At 42.2% G+C, this 18753-nt stretch overlaps 1 protein-coding gene across 1 annotated transcript; it reads left to right on the top strand.

Annotated features, from left to right (window-relative positions):
* The first annotated feature begins 715 nt into the window (after positions 1-715).
* LOC133930529 (dynamin-2A-like) lies at positions 716-11913 on the top strand. Its single transcript, XM_062377187.1, has 22 exons — positions 716-1072; positions 1176-1226; positions 1310-1430; positions 1542-1646; positions 1986-2047; positions 2364-2481; positions 2571-2913; positions 3088-3235; positions 3327-3428; positions 3513-3632; positions 4245-4328; positions 4431-4558; positions 5094-5178; positions 5359-5497; positions 5850-5926; positions 6102-6158; positions 6405-6543; positions 6624-6778; positions 6994-7107; positions 7185-7252; positions 10619-10791; positions 11413-11913. The coding sequence occupies exons 1-22, from the start codon at positions 932-934 to the stop codon at positions 11628-11630; spliced, it is 2748 nt and encodes a 915-aa protein (XP_062233171.1). The 5' UTR covers positions 716-931; the 3' UTR covers positions 11631-11913.
* Positions 11914-18753: the final 6840 nt, after the last annotated feature.

Genomic DNA, 18753 nt, shown 5'->3' with positions numbered 1-18753 from the left:
CAACTGCCAATTCAATTAACCCTCCAAAATTTGGCAACACTGGAATTAAGGTAGGAAGTAACCAAATTTCAATTCTACGTGTTAATCCGCCAAACATGAAACATATGATTAAGCATTACATTGCTATTTAATCAAGCAATACCTTGTATGAACGAAATAACAAAGGGAATTTTAATTCTTAATCACATACCTTGTTATTCAAGTTTCAAGCAAGGAACCGACAGCGGAGCTGCGGAGGGGGGGGGGGGGGGGTGGTTCCTTCTAGCGCATCGTCTCCCGCATGCGGTCGCGGTCGGCGTGGTTCAGTTGACGCATGCGGTCGCGGTCCGTGTCCGGGGAAGTAACAAAAGTGGCGCACACAAGAGCTCGAAATTTTGAAGTAGTGGCACGGAAGGAAGGTGAACTTTTTGCGATGGCATAAGGCATGAAGCTAGACACAAAGCGTGGTGTCCCCTGGATACAAACCGTGCGAACTCCGAAGATTCCGACGCAAGCTGCAAAACTCGAGTTGCCCAGCCCAACCGGCGAAACCCCACCGCACTCAACAAGGTGTGCATGTATCGTTCGTTGAAATAGCGACAAAAATAAAAAAATTCCAAATATTCCAGCGCGGGCTTGCACACCTGGCCCAGTAGGCCAGCGCCATACCGCACAAAAATTCGAATTCCCTCCCTCCGCACAGCTATGCAAAAACCCGAGTTGCCCAGCCCAACCTTGGCAGCCAAACGGCGGCTCGGCTCCTCCTCTGTTCCCATCTCTGTCGCTCTCTCGTCTCCAAATCCCACCACCACGGCAGCACCCCCCACGTCTGTCCCATCCCATCCCATCCCAGCAGATTTCAAACCCGCGTCGGGTCAGGCAGCTCAGGTCGCCGCCGCAGCTCCCGATCCCTACAGATCCACCTCCGCCGCCGCCTGGGAGACCATCAACCATGGAGGCCATAGAGGAGCTGTCGGAGCTCTCCGAGTCGATGCGACAGGCGGCCTCGCTCCTCGCCGACGACGATCCCTCCGATGACGCCGCGCCGCGCCGCGCCAACACCTTCCTCAACGCCGTCGCCCTCGGTAACGTCGTAAGTATCGGCCGCCCCTCCCACGCCCCCGCCCCACGCGATCTGCTGCTTCTGCCGCTCGTGTGCTTCGATCTGATCCGTTCCCATCCGTTCGCGCGTGCAGGGCGCCGGCAAGTCGGCCGTGCTGAACAGCCTCATCGGGCACCCCGTGCTGGTGAGCTCCTAGCCTAGCGGCTCTCAGCTCCCTCTCCTCTTCCCTTTTTGATTGTATTTGGGTGGTCGTGGTGTGTGGTGCAGCCGACGGGGGAGAATGGGGCGACGAGGGCGCCGATAGTGGTAGACCTGCAGAGGGAACCGGGGCTCAGCAGCAAGGCCATCGTGCTGCAGATCGATAGCAAGTCGCAGCAGGTGTCCGCAAGTGAGTTGGATCTCGTGGCTTTGCTTCCCGTATCTATTGACGTGTTTTGGGAGCTTGGGGACTAGACCTGGTGTTGAACTTGTCATTCTGTTTCGTTCTGTTGCTGTGCAGCTGCCCTCCGGCATTCGCTGCAGGACAGGCTCAGCAAGGGGGCGTCTGGTGTATCAGGGAGGGGCCGCGCTGATGACATTTATCTCAAGCTGCGCACGAGCACAGGTTTGTCTGCGACTGCGAGTAGTTGAGTCATTTTGGCAAACCTAGAACTGATTTTTTTGGTTTCATTAGTAATTTAAGTCATGTAACAATGATGAAATAATAACTGGGATATGGCATTGTATCTGCTGTGGAAGGAAATAACAAGAGAATAGTTCGATGCGTGTAATTGCTGAAATGCGAGCGATCCGATTCTTTATCATTTTTTGGTGTCTTGATGTTCTACGGTTGATGAACCATATGCTTATTTTTTGTATTAAATGTGCTTTTGTTAGTTTGCCTTTTATTTTGTTGTGGTGCTATGTAAAATTCTCTTATGGTACTTCCTTGTTTTATTTTCAGCTCCCCCATTAAAACTGATTGATTTACCTGGGATAGACCAGCGAGCTGTTGATGATTCCATGGTAGGTATTTGAAATATTTTTAACTACTTTTGCTGTACATAAATGCTTAGAGATTAATCTAGAATACTCATTGTTATGGTTTCACAATAATCTCAGCAATACTTTGACCAGACCATTGGATCATGAAGCATATGAAAACATATAGCATGACATATATTTTAACTTGGGACCATCAGAAAATGGTTTTCATTTCCCTGTAGCTTGTTTCATTTTCCTTGAAGGCTTTTGAGCTTTTGTTACACGTCTACTCTAGTTCTTTAAGATTGTCAACTTTCTCACTTTATGTAGCAGAGCGCTGATTGTTTTCTCACTTTAGATCAATGAGTACGCTGGGCACAATGATGCAATACTGCTTGTTGTGATACCTGCTATGCAAGCTGCTGATGTCGCTGCATCTCGAACTCTGAGGCTGGCCAAGGATATCGATTCAGATGGTCTGTCTTTTAATCTGAAAAATACACCCAGTAACCCCTTTCCCATTTTATTGTTGTAAGTGATGTATTTCCATTCACTGTAACTGTAGGGACCAGAACTGTTGGTGTTATAAGCAAAGTTGATCAAGCAAATGGAGATGCAAAAACTATAGCTTGTGTTCAGGCACTTCTGTCTAACAAGGGCCCAAAAAACCTTCCTGACATCGAGTGGGTTGCTCTAATAGGACAATCTGTTGCGATTGCATCAGCGCAATCCGGATCTGTTGGGTCTGAAAACTCGCTAGAAACAGCTTGGCGAGCTGAAGCCGAAAGCCTGAAAAACATCTTAACTGGAGCTCCTCAGAGTAAGCTAGGTAGAATTGCTTTGGTTGACACCATTGCTAAGCAGATACGCAAAAGAATGAAAGTGCGTCTTCCTAACCTATTGAGTGGGTAAGAAGTGTATCTCGTTCTTCAGTAACCATTATATGTGGTATTTAGTACTTAGATATACATGCTACATCGTGGCACATGAGTTCCTTCTCGTACTATAATGATGTTAGTCCACTTCTGTACATGGTCTGGTACTAAAATTACACACACTTTCTTGTTGTGCTGCGATTCCAGCCTTCAGGGTAAATCTCAGATTGTGCAAGATGAACTGGCAAGGTTGGGAGAATCTATGATACAAAGTTCCGAAGGAACCCGGGCAGTTGCTTTGGAACTTTGCCGAGAATTTGAGGATAAGTTTCTTGCTCACATTACATCTGGTGAGGTTAGTAATGAACTTATACTTCAGATTTGATTATCCTTACCTAAATTGAATAGTTGATAATGAGGTCAGTATACTGTTTTTCATGTAAAAGGGATCTGGTTGGAAAATTGTTGCAAGTTTTGAAGGCAAGTTTCCGGACAGAATTAAACAGCTACCATTAGACAGGCATTTTGATATCAACAATGTCAAAAGGGTAAGATGAGTTTCAGTTTTTAGATTGAGTTCTCTAGTGGACAGTTAGCCACCTTTAATAAATAGTTTTATCTTGACACTCTAGATTGTCTTGGAAGCCGATGGTTATCAACCATATTTGATATCTCCAGAGAAAGGATTGAGATCCTTAATAAAAATAGTACTGGAAATGGCAAAGGAGCCATCACGATTATGCGTTGAAGAGGTATGCCCCAGTCAATCCAAATAGGTGCATGGTTAGCTTGTCATTTATTTGTTCTCCCCACCCTCAGGAGACGACTAATGCAGAAAATTATTTACCTTTTTGTTGGGGCCATGGTCACTGTTCACAACACATTTTGACAAACTATTGCAATATATACACATTCTAATGTTTATTGCGCTCTCCGTCACTTGCATGATCACCCTCTCAGGACCTAACAATAAAAACAACCTTGTAAATTAACTTTGCCTCCAGTTGGGCGCATTTGATTGGTACGCATTTATTTTTTATTTGGCTGTGCTTCCCTACCTGCTTTGAGTTTCTAAAGTTGAGGTTGAATTTCATGTTCCGTGACTAATAACTAGCTGTTAGGTAGCTACTGATACATGTGATTTTCTATCTAGAGGTTTTATATGTTCATTTAGGTTTTGGTCGATCGAGCGTTTCCGGCGTGGTATTTGCATGTGATGTACATGACATAGTTTTTGGCAGCCATGTCTTGTGTATATGGTTGTGAAGCTTATAGTCTGTACACATACCGAAGTAACACTATATATACAAACTTAATGTCTATCTTGCCTCCTGCCACAGAAAACTAATTTGCTATTACATTAGGTTCATCGTGTATTGTTAGACATAGTCAATGCTTCTGCTAATGCCACACCAGGACTCGGAAGATATCCTCCATTCAAGCGTGAGGTATCATTTTTCTGTTTTACAAGTACTTCCCCCTTTTTGCTCGTTGATAGTTTGTTTTGTGACCTTTTGGTGCGTAAATTCTCTTTTGTTGTTTTGGTCAAGGTTATTGCAATAGCATCAAATGCATTGGAGAGCTTCAAAAATGATGCCAAAAAGATGGTCGTTGCACTTGTTGATATGGAGCGTGCCTTTGTTCCTCCTCAACATTTCATCCGCTTAGTGCAGAGAAGGTTAGTCGTTCTTGTTGCTAGGTTTGTTGTAATTTGTATCCAGTGGTTAATTGTCATTTCACTCTTTGTATTGTTCTGTGCTTGTAACTCGATAAAAGGAAATACTACATTCTTTCATTTGTCACCTCATTTTCCACAATAAGTCTGGCATTACTGGACCTACTCAAGTTAAATTGGCTTCAGGCTGCGGTAGTATGAATCCTATTTGCACTTCCAAACAACTCCTGTATGTCTGTATCACATTGTACCTGAACACTGAAGGAAATATGCGACTTAAGGTTTTGACTCTCCTTTTATACCTTTCTTAGTTGGCGTTGTCATAGTTTATCAAGTGTACATATTCTCTATGTTTTTTTGAAACGGGCATATTCTCAATGCTGAAATGCACTGAATTGCAGTTCTTGTTAACTAAACTGCCCATTATTCAGCTTTATCAAAGTTTAATTTCATGATGACATCATTGAATACTGACCCTTGGCTGTACTAACTAAAGCTGAAATGCACTGAATGCCTTCTTTTTGTCTGATATTGGCAGAATGGAAAGGCAACGTCGTGAGGATGAGATGAAAAATCGACCTTCCAAGAAAACACAAGAGGCTGAACAATCAATGACGAAGAGGGTATGATTTGCGCCTATCTCTGCTGAGATGCACACTTGCATAGTTTATCATAAATACTATCTTTGAAAGCAATAAAATCTTCAGATTGTTACAAGTGTATAGTTTATATTGGCTTTGTTGGTTATCATTAGACACAGAGTACACATTGGCTTTGGTGATTAATACAAACTGTTATTATAGGCCTCCAGTCCCCAAACAGACTCCGAGCAAGGTGGTGGCAGCTTAAAATCAATGAAAGACAAATCCGGCCAGCAAGATAAAGACACAAAAGAGGGACCGAACTTGCAGGTTGCTGGTCCTGCTGGTGAAATTACGGCAGGTATAATTCCCCTCAAATCTTACTGTGCCCAAGCTAGGCCATGGAAATACATTCTCAAAATATTATGCTTGTGCAAACCAACTTTCTGCTAACCATAAAATAAGTATATTTTTTTAATATTTCTTCTCGCAATATGGCTGCATCCTTGTGCCATGTACTACGTAACTTTGAATATTTTTAGACTTTATCGATTCAGTCCATTAGAGTAACATGGACATTGTCACAAGAATTTTCTTCATGAGTTGCATCAGACCACCTGGCAATGTCTAACATGGGCTTTTGCTCATGGTAGTGAATACATTTTGATTGATTTAACAAATGAAGGTATAAGCAAATCTTTCTGTCTCTTCAGGTTACCTCTTAAAGAAAAGTGCAAAAACTAATGGGTGGAGCAAAAGGTGGTTTGTCCTTAATGAGAAGAGTGGAAAGGTGAATCAGTCCCTCAGAATATTTTTGTTGAACTCTTGATTCCTTTAATACTTACGAGGATTTGTCCTTTTATTTTCAATTTTTTCCTTAGCACTTGATGTTGATTATTGTATTTTATGTTACTTGTTTGATCTGCAGGGGTGGTTTTATTCACTATCTGTTTTCTCTTTGTCAGCTTGGATACACAAAGAAACAAGAGGAGAGACATTTTCGTGGTGTCATCACTCTTGAGGTGTGCATAACCTTCGCTTTTATATTGTTGTGTTATTTATTCTATGTGGCACTGAAATGGTATATGATTACAAATTTTTTGCATTACCACTTTATTGTCAAACAGTTTGGTCTATTTTTTTTCGTTCACTGGACCCTAATTGAAATATATACTGATTCGGCAAAACATCACTTGATGCAACCACAAGAATTGTAAAACGGACTGCTTTAGCAACTTGCATGTGCTGTAAGCTGTATTCTTTTGCAGGAGTGCAACCTTGAGGAGGTAGAGGAGGAAGAACCTTCTAAAACTAAAAAGGATTCGAAAAAGGCAAATGGACCAGAAAAAGCCCCAAGTCTTGTGTTTGAGATAACTAACAGGGTCGCATACAAAACAGTCCTAAAAGGTGGATACCCTTGAATATTATAACGTGATGTATACTCAGTGGTTCTCTTTTTATTTAATTTTTTGGTTTAAATTTTGCAGCTCATAGTGCTGTTGTACTAAAGGCTGAGAGCATGCCTGACAAGGTTGAGTGGGTAAATAAGATCAGAGCTGTTATTCAGAGCAAAGGGGGTTCTTTCAAGGGACCAAATACCGAGGGTGGTTCAATGAGACACAGTCATTCGGATGGCTCCTTAGTAAGTTCTAGCTCATAGCCTCATACATGATTGAATTGCATTTGTAACTATCTTTGTGGTATAGCTTTTATTTAACTGTGTCTTGATTTATTATGTGTGTCATTATGTAATTCCAGGTTTCCTATTCATTATGTTTTTGAAGTGTCAATACAAATACTGTTCCCTTGACATCATTTATACACTCAAATTAACATCTGATCATACACTTTTTAAAGGATACTATGACGCGTAGACCTGCTGATCCTGAAGAAGAACTTAGATGGATGTCTCAAGAAGTTCGGGGTTATGTTGAGGCTGTTTTGAATAGTCTGGCAGCAAATGTCCCGAAGGTTCATTCTAGTGTCAATCAATTTATATAACCTTATATTTGTGTTTAATTTTTCAATTTTTTTTCTGTACTTACCAGGCTATTGTGCTTTGCCAAGTGGAGAAAGCAAAGGAAGATATGCTTAACCAGCTATACGGCTCAATAAGGTTGATGTGCTGTACATTAATATACACTTTACATTTCTTCATGCGGAGATTAGCACTTAGCATACTGTTAATGCAAAATAATGTCACAATGCCACATTCCATGTAGAATAAGATATATTGCGCCAATGTGCAATTCGAGGAAAAATTTCTAACATACACTCAAAAACACACTACTGCTATACCTATCATCTAGATTCTAGACTGTATGGTTGTATTGAATTCCTGACTTCATCTAGAAAACATAGTGTTTCGTGGATTCGAAACATGCCAAGTGTTTTCGAATTGTTGTATTGCATAACTGTATATATATCGCGGGTATGCCAATATACTGTCGTATACGAAAGGAACAAGAGACAAAATGTAATTGAAACACGTAACCTTATTCATTTATTATCGAGATCATAAAGTACAGTTTCATTTATTACAATTTGTTCACACATACGTACAAACGCACACGCTATCTGACGAAACTTCCTGGTGATCATATCTTCCTGGTTCCCGTGGCCTCTCAAGGCCACCGGTTAATTACATCTGATTTCCCGGACAACCTCCGATTAAGCTGCTTCACTGGTCGTCGTCAGGTCGTCTCCGAGTCTGCAAGGCTATATTCACAAGCAACATAGACGAAGCAAAGTTATCGCGTTAGGAATAAAATAGGAAAGACAGGATAACAGTCTAGCATGAGCTTTATGGACTGTTTATGCATCCTAGATCATCATCGGCTAAACAACCTCAGAATATAGAAAAGTGGAGGGAGAGAGAGCCTAGACGCACGGCAATTCACTAGCTAACCTAACGGGATCCCGACGAACTGCATAACATCTAGACTCCTATCTACGACCTCTTGGCCTCAACAGCATCTCATAGGCAACCATATCAGCGTCATCGGCTAAATCCGCAGGCAACCAGCCACAAAGGCTACCAACACAAAGGTGGTAAAACCACACAGGCAAAAGGGTAATCACATCAGCAGGGCAGGACCGGCAATAGAGCAAAGTCAAGCCGCAGAGATAATCACAAAGACATCATCATCAGCTCAGGGGCATAAGGCATAACTACCAGCCAAACAAGCTCACAAGGGCTCCAAAACTTCAAACTAGCAAAAGACGACTGAGCTCACAACATGATCAGCACAGGGGATGGCAACATCGCCATACCACATAACAGCAGTAGCATCACAAACACCTGATCATAGAAGAGGCAACCAAGGACTCAAGCTCACCAACAGCAGGCCAAAAAAAAAAAAAAAACAAACACCAACCTTGCCATCCATCACAGCAAGCAGCACAAAAGCACATAGTCGTCATAAAGGGAGGGCTAATATCACTTAACGAGCAGTAGCAGGCCTCAAGTCACCCACAACTATAACATCAACACTCTGGACGTTAATCAACTGATACTTAGCACCAAAATAGCAGGAAGACCAGACACACATGCATGCTTATCGCATAAAGGAATCAGGTATCATCTGGTTACATGAGAAGGGAAGGTAACCATGGAAGCCTCTAAAATGGCCAAACTTCACTACTTCAGCCTGACAGCATCACCAGGATCAGACCAACTCCTACAGCGGGTAAACCAGAATCAAGGCAGAGCTGCAATAGCGTAGCGGGCCAGCAAAAGACATCTGGATGACAACAAAACACCCAGGCGGTACCCCGCTCGGAGCCTCCACGACACATGGCCGTCGTGCGCACGCTAGCAGTGCAGCTCACCCAGCCAACGGCGGCGCAGCTCACTCGGCCGGCGGCGCACTCCGCGGATTACTTGATCAACGCAATGACGGGCCAGGAGACACTAACACCAGGGCGGCAAAGTGACGTGCTAACCGAAAATGACAGAGGGGACATCAATGGCGCCCGGGCACAAGTAGGTTCAACGGTGCAAGACAAAACCAGACAACGAGCAAGACGGCGGCCGGACTTCTAGATCAAGCACAACGGCGCGCGAGTCAGAACTGCAGCAAACACAACAAAAACCGACCGGATTACCACAAGAACAAAGCACCACCTCCTCGGTCACGACATGAGGGCACCAGCCGGATCACCAACCACCCAAAACAGCCGGCCACCACAAAGCAAAACAGCACGGCATCACCTTCACGGTCACGGTCACGGGGGCATCGGCCGGATCACCACAAGAACAAAGAACAACCGACCACCCAACTCACAGTACGGCACCATCTCCCACGGTCACAGTGACAAGGCCGTGCGGGATTCAACACACCTGCACGCCTGGACGCGACGCGAACGCCGGCTGGCTTCACCTGTTATGCATGGACGCGGCGCCAAAGCGCCGACCGGCCACCTGCTTATGCACGGGCGCGGGCACGAAGCTCGGCTGGCCACATGTAGAGTACGGACGCGGCGCCGAAGCGCCGGCCGACATCACCACGCGCACGGCACGAGGGCCGGCGACCCTGTAGCAGCAAGAAGGGGGGGTAGCTATTGCAGTGACCCACCGGCGAGAACGATAGCCATAGCGCTTCGGCGAGGCAAAATGCGACGGCAAAGTGGTGGATTGAAAGGGGGAAGAGCTTTCCTCTCTCTCTATCTCCCTTCTCACTCTCTCTCTATCTTGCAGATCCACCCTCCTCTCTCCCCATGGGGCACCCGTTCGGGTTATATAGCGGCGGCGGAGGGCTCCCACCGCGGGGGATTCGGATCGATCGTTTGGATTTGAGGAGGGTGAAAAATAAGATCTAGAGAGGATAAGGATGAATGTGCATCTGTGGTCCATCGGCCAGAGGAGAGGGGGAGAGGAGCGCGCACGGCATGAGAGAGAGTGGTGCAGCTCGGGCGTCGGGGCGGCACAGCCGATGCGAGCGCTCGAGCGCGAGGGCCTGGGAATAGAGAAGAGGAGGGGAGAAGGGAGAGCAGGAGAGAGGAGCGGGCGGCTCGGGCGCTGGCGAGCACGAGGAGCAAGGCGGCACGGGGAGAAAGAGCAGGCGACGGTGCACTCAGGAAGGAGAGGGGGACGAGTGGATGAGGATGAGGAGATGATAAAGTGGCAGGGGTAGACGGGCTGGGCTGGCATGGGTGGTGGAGAAGAGGAAAGCCGGTTGGGCCGGCTTGGGCTGACAGAGGCGAAGGGGAAGGAGAGGACCCGGGCCGGCCACAAAGAAATGAGCCCGCTGGCCTTTTCTCTTTTTTTATGTGTATGCATGTATGTATACGGGGATTGCGAATATACGCAGTGAAATACCGTCGTACACATAGTTCCAAATCAAGGATATTAATTGATTTGTATATTCTCTCCTTTAGTATTATATCTAACTAAATATGGTTGCCATATATTCAGTATGGTTTATGCTTATTTTTAATACATTTTGAATAGCTTTGATAATTTCAATCATTTTTCCACCAGTGGGCAAAGCAATGCAAAGATTGAAGAGCTTCTCCAAGAGGACCATAATGCTAAGCGCAGAAGGGAAAAGTACCAAAAACAATCATCTCTTTTGTCAAAACTTACTCGTCAACTCAGTATCCATGACAACCGGGCATCTATTTCATCTTATTCTAATGACAGCTCTGAAGCTGGTAAGTTGACTATACTTTCATTCTGACGATAACAACAGCAAGTGCAGCACATCAACTTTTTCTCCCCTTTCTGGGTTCTCCTATTTTGTAATGACAAATGACATATAAATAATATACTGTTGGATAGGTGATAACTTTGATGCTAGGCAAAGGTGTTTCCTCGAGACTACTGGTGAAACTTAGCAACTAGTGGTTCATTTACTTTTATTATTACTTGATAATAATCAGTTCTAGTCCTGTCCTAGCTAGAACCCAGAGTTTTACTAGACTGATCATTACGTTAGCCAACGTGAAACAGTCAGCTTATAGAAGGTAGGTCAGTGGAAGGAGACTTTTATATCTCAAAACCCTACTTTAGCTAAACATTCTTCATGGCCTATGCTATAGCTTTTCCGGTTTACAGACAGGAGTATGTGATTAGGAGCCAAGTTTTTGCTAAACCTGGTTCTTTGTATGCTCCTGTCTATGGACTGCCCACTTAGGTTTTGTAACATTTTGCAATATAGGTGACATGCGTTTAGATGGAAAACTAAGGATGCAGTTGTATAGCAATTTAAATTGTGATCTCTCCACCACCTAATGTGGAATATTTTGTAATGCATCACAAATTATCATGTGTAGAGAGCCCTCGAACACCCAGCCGCCCAGGTGAGGACTGGAGGGTTGCCTTCGATTCCGCGCCGGCCGGGCCTGTTGGTTCAAGCTCAAACAGCGAATCAAGGTCGAGGAGCGCTGATGGTCGCAGTCGGCGCTACGAAAACGGGGATGCGAGCTCAGGTGCCAACTCCGGCAGCCGACGCACTCCAAACCGGTTGCCACCAGCGCCACCCAGATACTAATCGTTCTGATTGGTATTCTTGCCTGGCACACGCCCTGTTTCTCATATTGGTTATTTGCAGACCTGATTCGGGACTGGACATTAGAGAGTGCGTCTTAGTGGAGTCTGGGGTGATTGCTTGAACATTGTGTTCGCAGGTCGCTGGGGACTCTGGGTTGACTAGTTGTTTATAGAAATATGTAGGTAACCTATGATCTCTATTGTTCATCATCTCTTTTGCATATGTACGTATTGATGCTGTCCCTGCCTAAGGGATTTTTTGGGATGGTTGTTCTTGGTTCTTACTTTGTTGTCCTATGCCTTTCATCCGAAATGATGTATAATTTCCCTCGTTTTTCTTAAGCTTTGCGCCTCCTAGATCATGGTCAGGAATCATATACGTACTTTCTGATACAATGAGCTGCTAAATCTTAAATAAGTTCCGTTTGGAACAGAGGAAAAAATGGAGGACTTCCAGAGACTTGGAATCCTATGGATTTTTTTTTCCCATGGAAAGTATTTGGAACAACGGATTGTAATCCTATGAAATTCTGTGGAGTGGTTTGTTGTTCCATATAAATTTTGGAGGAATCATGACACGAGGTTCAACCTCATGGAAGTGTATGTTCATTGGCAATAGAAGTACAGAACTGACGTCTTTTAGTAAAGCAAGAACTAGATTCTACTGGTTTTACCCTCCAGCAATATGATAAACACTCTAAACCAAAAGAAAAAAAGGAAACTTTGAAATCTAACTAGTAGTTACAGGTTAAGAAAACACACAATCAACAGCCAAATGTGAGAACCACAGGGTCCAGTACGCAAACCATCCACTGATCTCGTTCAAGAGATTGTTCTAACATTTGATAGCAATGCAAAGACAACGGCCAAGAGATTCATGGCAGAAACTTCACCATGAGGGATGCCAAGAGTGGCCATGGATGTTTTGCATTTCTGGTAGGGCCGTTGCCGCCATTGATGATCGTCGCCGTGGGAGATGCAACAACCGCCTGTGAGCTCTCTACCGGATGCGCAGCAACAGCCGGTGACCTTGTCGCCTAATTGAGACAACAGCCGGTGAGCACGCCGCCTGACGCGCGACAATAGCTGATGACCTTCCGACGGACGTTCACCTGTAGCAGCATGGTGTTAATATTAGGTCACTGACATTCCTTGCATCGATGCAGCCTCAGTACTAATCGAGATTCCCAAGTAACACTAACCGAGAAAAAACGGCTGACACACGTAAACAAATGAAAATATAGAAACAATTCCCAGGAAGTGTAGCCATGTAGGTCATTTGTTTCCTTTTTGAATTATCGATTGTGCTTCATGAAGCCCACTGAGAACAAGATTTTTACGCCTATACAGAATACATAGGGATAGAAAAACTAAAAAAGTTAGGATTAATCAGTGGTCCAGAAAGTTAAAAGTCCAGGGAAAATATTCTGAAGTAAAAGCAATAGGAATATAGTATCATGACAAACACATCATAACATGTGTTTGTGAAATTTTTTGTTGCAAAATACTACCATATGTTTGACATACAAAAAGACAAAATAAGTTTTTTTCTCTCACAACAAAATGTTAATTATTTTCTTTTTTATATTGAACATATGATCATATTTTTGGTATAATTTTTTGCACACACATACGTTCTAATATATTCCACATTTGAATTTTCTTTTAGAACTTTTGGATGTGCAGAAGTGTGCAAACCACATGGGGGCAGATGCCCCTCTTTTGGTGTACCACAAAAAAAAGGTGTAGCAGAAAGCCAGGAACTAAAAGAGGTAGATAGAAGTGAATCAACATAATTTGATTTTAATTAAAGAGTATTAGCAATGCCTGATCAAATTTTTATCTAGGATCATCATATCACTCATCAGGTTTGGTTACGACTGCCTTGTAATATGGAACAAACGATCAAAGATGTCAGAATACCCATAACAACATCAAACTTTGCACATGAAAATGTTTATGGAATATGGAATATATCACAGAAAAGGGATCATCGTAAAACCCCACATGCAACTTTGAAGTTTTTTTAAAAAGCCGTACAACTTATTTTTCACCATTATAATATCGTAACTCTTTCTTGGTGTCAACCCCTTAAATCCGTTGACTAAAGACATAGCACTTGGGTGGATTCCAGAGTGACATGGTGAAATTGAGGAATTATGATGAAAATCTCAAGTCTCTGTTCATTAAAGAATCGAGGACTTATGTTGTTGGAAAAATATCATTGAGGCGAGCTTGTGCACCTCAGTATACAAAATAAACAAAGTAACATAGGGAACACATATTTTAGTAATATTTAAAAATAATAAATACAGGTTTCTATAGGAACAAGTGTTTTTCCAGCGAAACGATCAATCCTATACTTTTCCTAGGCTTTGCAATCCTTTGTTTTTACACATCCATTTGTACCAAAATCTTGTGCTGTTCATATTCCTCTATTATATTATTCCAACGTTTCAATACCTTGCCTAGCCGCTCAGGTACCAGTCTTGTTCGCATATGTCACATTTGCTAATAGGATGTTTGATTAAAAGAATTAGCAGTGATGGATCGTTCGGTCCTAACCCCAATCTAATCCATTTGTTTGGTTTCAGAAATGTAATGGGCTAATCCAACAACACCTCATTCCTCACGAGCGCATGCTTAGTGTAAACATTGAGGAATCATATCATCTCACCAAAATTAATGCGATGGCATAGGTCAATCTCATAATGGACTATCACATTTATGATAAAATTAATCTCTCAAACTAAACACCATGTAGGAGTTGAGGGAACCTGAAAGATTTGATCCCTAGGAAAAACCATGTGAATGAGTCTTAGGGCCTGTTTCGATGTAGTAGTTTCTAAAAACTATGGTATTAAGGAAAACTATAGCCTCAGAAACCAAAGACACATGACACCACAGCTTAGAAAATAGAGGTCCAGAGTGGAGTTTCTAAAACCCCCCAAAAGAGGCAGTTTTTGTCAACACCATGGTTTTCAAAACTACAAGATTTGTTGCATCCACCTCCAACTTTCTCAAAACTAAAGTAGTTTGTAAAATCATGGTATTTTTCTAAAACTCCGGAAAAACTTTGTATCCAAATAGGGTCTTAACCTTCTTTGTTTGGGCTTAGCTTTGGGCTCTCTTGGAAAATGACGGGTGATGCGGAAAAGGCAGGCTAGGCTAGTAAGTGGCTACAAACAAAAGAGCCATCATTTAAGAAAGGCTCAAAGAGGTTCTAGGATGACTGTAGGTAGGGCTAGATAAAAAGCTTAAAGCTCGTAAGCTAGCTAAGCTTGTGTCTGGCTCAGCTCGGCTCATTCTAAAATCTAATGAGCTGAGCTGAGTCAGAGTTTTAACTTATTTAGATAATGAGACAGCTTGCGAGCCAAACGAGTCAGGGTTATCGTCTGCATCATATCGTTTCCTTTCACTACGGTCATCAATTTACTCATTGTTCATCTTCATCTTCGATGGAGAGACTCCTCATCAGCCTACTTATCTTTCTATTGGTCAACTCCTCGTTATGATGCAGCTCTTATCTTTTTTCTTCTCCCATCGATCATTCATTCAGGCTTTGCATGTATAGACGGATGTGTGGGGAATATTGTTTCATATATTTTTTTGAAGGAATATTTTGTTCCAATAGCAGAACATATATAGGTAGATCTGTCTGCTACTATGCTGCATGTGAGTTTAAAAAACATTCAGAAGAGATTCAACTTACAACAATATATCTCTGATTAAACCATGTAAAGAAGTACTATACTTGTAAATGTTATTACTCTTATTGTATGATTTTATCGATGCATTTTCAGTGGATGTTTATATTCTTTTTATTCTAGTGACGAGTCGCTCGCTTCAAAAAAAAAAAAAAAGAAGTAACGAGCTGCTTGCGAGCCAAACAAGCCAAGCCGAGCTGGTTTTTCTACTTGTTATATTAAATGAGCCCAAACGAGCCGAGCTGGCTCATTATCCAACCCTAATTGTAGGGCTGTCCGCCTTCAATTACGCAGCACACGACTAACTGGTCATAGTCATCGATATAGAGGAACTAGTTCCGACCAACATCAAGTCAAGTGATTATAAAATAGAAAAAAAAAAGTAAAAACCCACCTGCAACTATACGGGTTTGTTAGAAACCCTCCATACAACTATCTTTTGTCAGTCTCATACCTGTAAGTTTTTTTTATGTCAAACACTCCCCTACAGTCGTTGACCTTGTACAACATGGTTCTTGCATGGCTTCTCACGTTACGTGATGACTTCTGGATAGGATTCTAGGGACCATTTAATATTAGTATAGAATATAAATAACTATTATATGCACTCCTTACTTGCACACTTAGACGGATTTATCCCCTTCAAGCCTGTAAGAAACAAAGTGCATCTTGGGTTAAATGATATAGGAGGCGTTAAAAGCCACGCTAGAAACCATCACACCACACTAGCCACGAAAAGTGTCATATCATGTAGCCAACAACACTAGGTGGGTATTTGACATCAAAGAAAACTTATAAGTGGGAGACTGATAAAAAATAGTTGTAGGTGGGTTTATAATAAACACTTATAGTTGCAGGTGTGTTTTTCTAATTTTTCCTAGAAAAAATGGAATAGCTTCATCTAGAAAAGTACATAGAAGAAACTAATTGCTTTATATTTTTCTTCTATATTTTTATCATTGGATTTCAATTACCAATGATGAGTTCTATTGGACCAACTCACTGAGGAGACGATGATGACACTTATGTTGAAGATTGATTCCTAGTCGAGATGGTTATAAATAAAGCCCTTATGGTTTTCTCTCGAAGAACAACATTGCTAACAAGGTGCAAGTCCATGAAGATCATTGAAAGCTACCTCCTGCATTCGTCATTGTCAGCAATCATGTTATCGTGGCAAGATTTCGGGTCTTTCAACGAGGAAGATCAAGAAGTTCAACACGTTCATCGTCTATTGGACTTGATAGTAGAAAGCAATCATGTTATCGTGGCAAGATTTTGGGTCTTTCAACAAGGAAGATCAAGAAGTTCAACACGTTCATCGTCTATTGGACTTGATGGTAGAAAATATTTTATCTAGGATATTCAATATAATAGTTAGATACTCATGTACTTGATTGTATTATTATTAATATAATTCAGAAGGGTCTTTCTAAAAAAACATCAAGTGATTAGAAGGTAGACTTATAATTGGAATAGAGTGAACTCGTCAGTGCCTGTTTGGATGAGGAAAACTAGAATCCAAATATTTATAATTTAGTATAATGTGAAATAAATTCTAAAAAATCCTACAATAGTCTTCTCTATTGGAACAGTCCTAAGCATTGAGATCAAATTGTAGAGTAAATTTTTGCAAACTAACGACTTCTTTGTGCTACTGGTCACAAAAAAACTTGTGTCTTCTAAATAACCACCAATATTTTGCTCTTTTGATAAGCCCATGGTTCCTCAAATTATGTCAGCTAGCGACTCTGAAAGTTCTTGCAATGGTTCAAAAACTGAACATGGTAATTGTCTGAAAAATCCAATTATTCAGTTTGAGGTTCTTCCTATTTTTGTGAAACATGCATCAAGAAAGGGGAGGATAACTCATCTGATGGTATTGTACAAACCTTGGCGTAAGAAAACATTTATTGGGGCTGATCTTCTTAACAAGAAGCCAAAGAAATATATTAGTATTGTTGCATGCTCCATGCGCGCAGGTGCAGATCCAAGAAAACCTGGACTTGATTAGCAACCTGGCTAGACTGTTTTAATATATATGCATGTCTTAGCCCTATTTTATTCTTTCAGACGTAAGTTTTGGAGCTTATTATTTTTATTAAGAGGTGGAGTCCGACCATTAGTCAAGTTGTGGAGTCCAGTCCTAGTCAGACTTGTGGGTGGCCTATGTACTGTGCCTTATACCTAGCGCCGATGCCCTTGTATCAAGGGGACTGTTCTTTTTTCATCGTTTGTTTTGGTCGAGGTTTCCTCCCAAGAAGAGATGACGATCCCATCTATTACCAAGAACTGAAGCCGTCCTTTAAGGATCGAGTGAAGTGCGTGATCAGGAGCTTGTTACTAGATCGATGCGTGTTTGGATTCTCCTTCTCTGATTGTGCTTGCTGAAGGCACGGGTGGAGAACCCTAGCTTGCTTTGGATTGCATCTTCCGCCGGAGTTGTAAGCCGATTTATTTCCTTTTCCAGCTACTTTGCCTTTACACGTGAGGAATTAATCTGTTCGGGTTGTTTTCACGTGGAAAGAAGTATTACTGCTACTGCTCATTGTTGCTTGCTGCCCTAATTACCTAAACCGTGAGTTGATCTGCTGTGGTTGGTTGCCGCTGTTCCTGAAAGTCCTGAGATCAACTTGATTCACTAGCACTGCTGTGAGGTCATTTTTTTAATCCCCTGGATGATATTTTGGCCGAGATATATTTGGTGCCGTGAAATAGAGTGAAAATCGGACATGGTAAGCATGTGCTCATCAGCTTTTGTTTGATAAATGTACAAGTTTTATGTTCTATTTCACAGAACCACCAATATTTTGTGCTTCTATCTTAAGAAACTACAACTTTCATGTCTTATTTCGAACAAGCCCGAAGTGAGAGATTAATTTGTATGAAGAACAGTGCGACATTAATGATGTCTTATAGCCCCATTATTTGTTCACCACAGACTGAAACTCTGCTTGAATGGAGCTGATGACAAATTTGCTTGCATAGTTGCATGGCACTCTGACAGTATCGTCTTTTCATATATCTCGTGGCATTATTCTTTTAGACACGGAGAGGACATGAAATTTTCATATCAGTAGTGACAAAGCAAGTGGCAAAAAAAAACAAGAAGGGAGATGCTCATCATAAGCTACGGTTGAAAAATGGCCACTTTCAGTACACCAAGCACGCCCTTTTCCTGCTGGTATTAAACTTGCAGCTGAAATAGTTTTCTGCTTTGCATCGTCTCAGCGAAAAGCTAGACGCATTCCAGATCTATTTTTTGGGCGATATATTTACTCAGTACTCGGCAGAATATCAGATTGGTGGTGCTTCGCTGTGCTGAAATTGTTTGGTGTTCTTTACCAGATTCTGTGATCATTTGTGTGCATGAACTGCAATAATTTGAAAGGCAAAGCGAGCACATAACCACTGGAA

The sequence above is a fragment of the Phragmites australis genome, chromosome 10 (assembly GCF_958298935.1).
Source record: "Phragmites australis chromosome 10, lpPhrAust1.1, whole genome shotgun sequence".
Lineage (NCBI taxonomy): Eukaryota > Viridiplantae > Streptophyta > Magnoliopsida > Poales > Poaceae > Phragmites > Phragmites australis.
The sequence above is the reverse complement of the archived record's forward strand: the minus strand, read 5'-3'. Positions and strand labels throughout refer to the sequence as shown.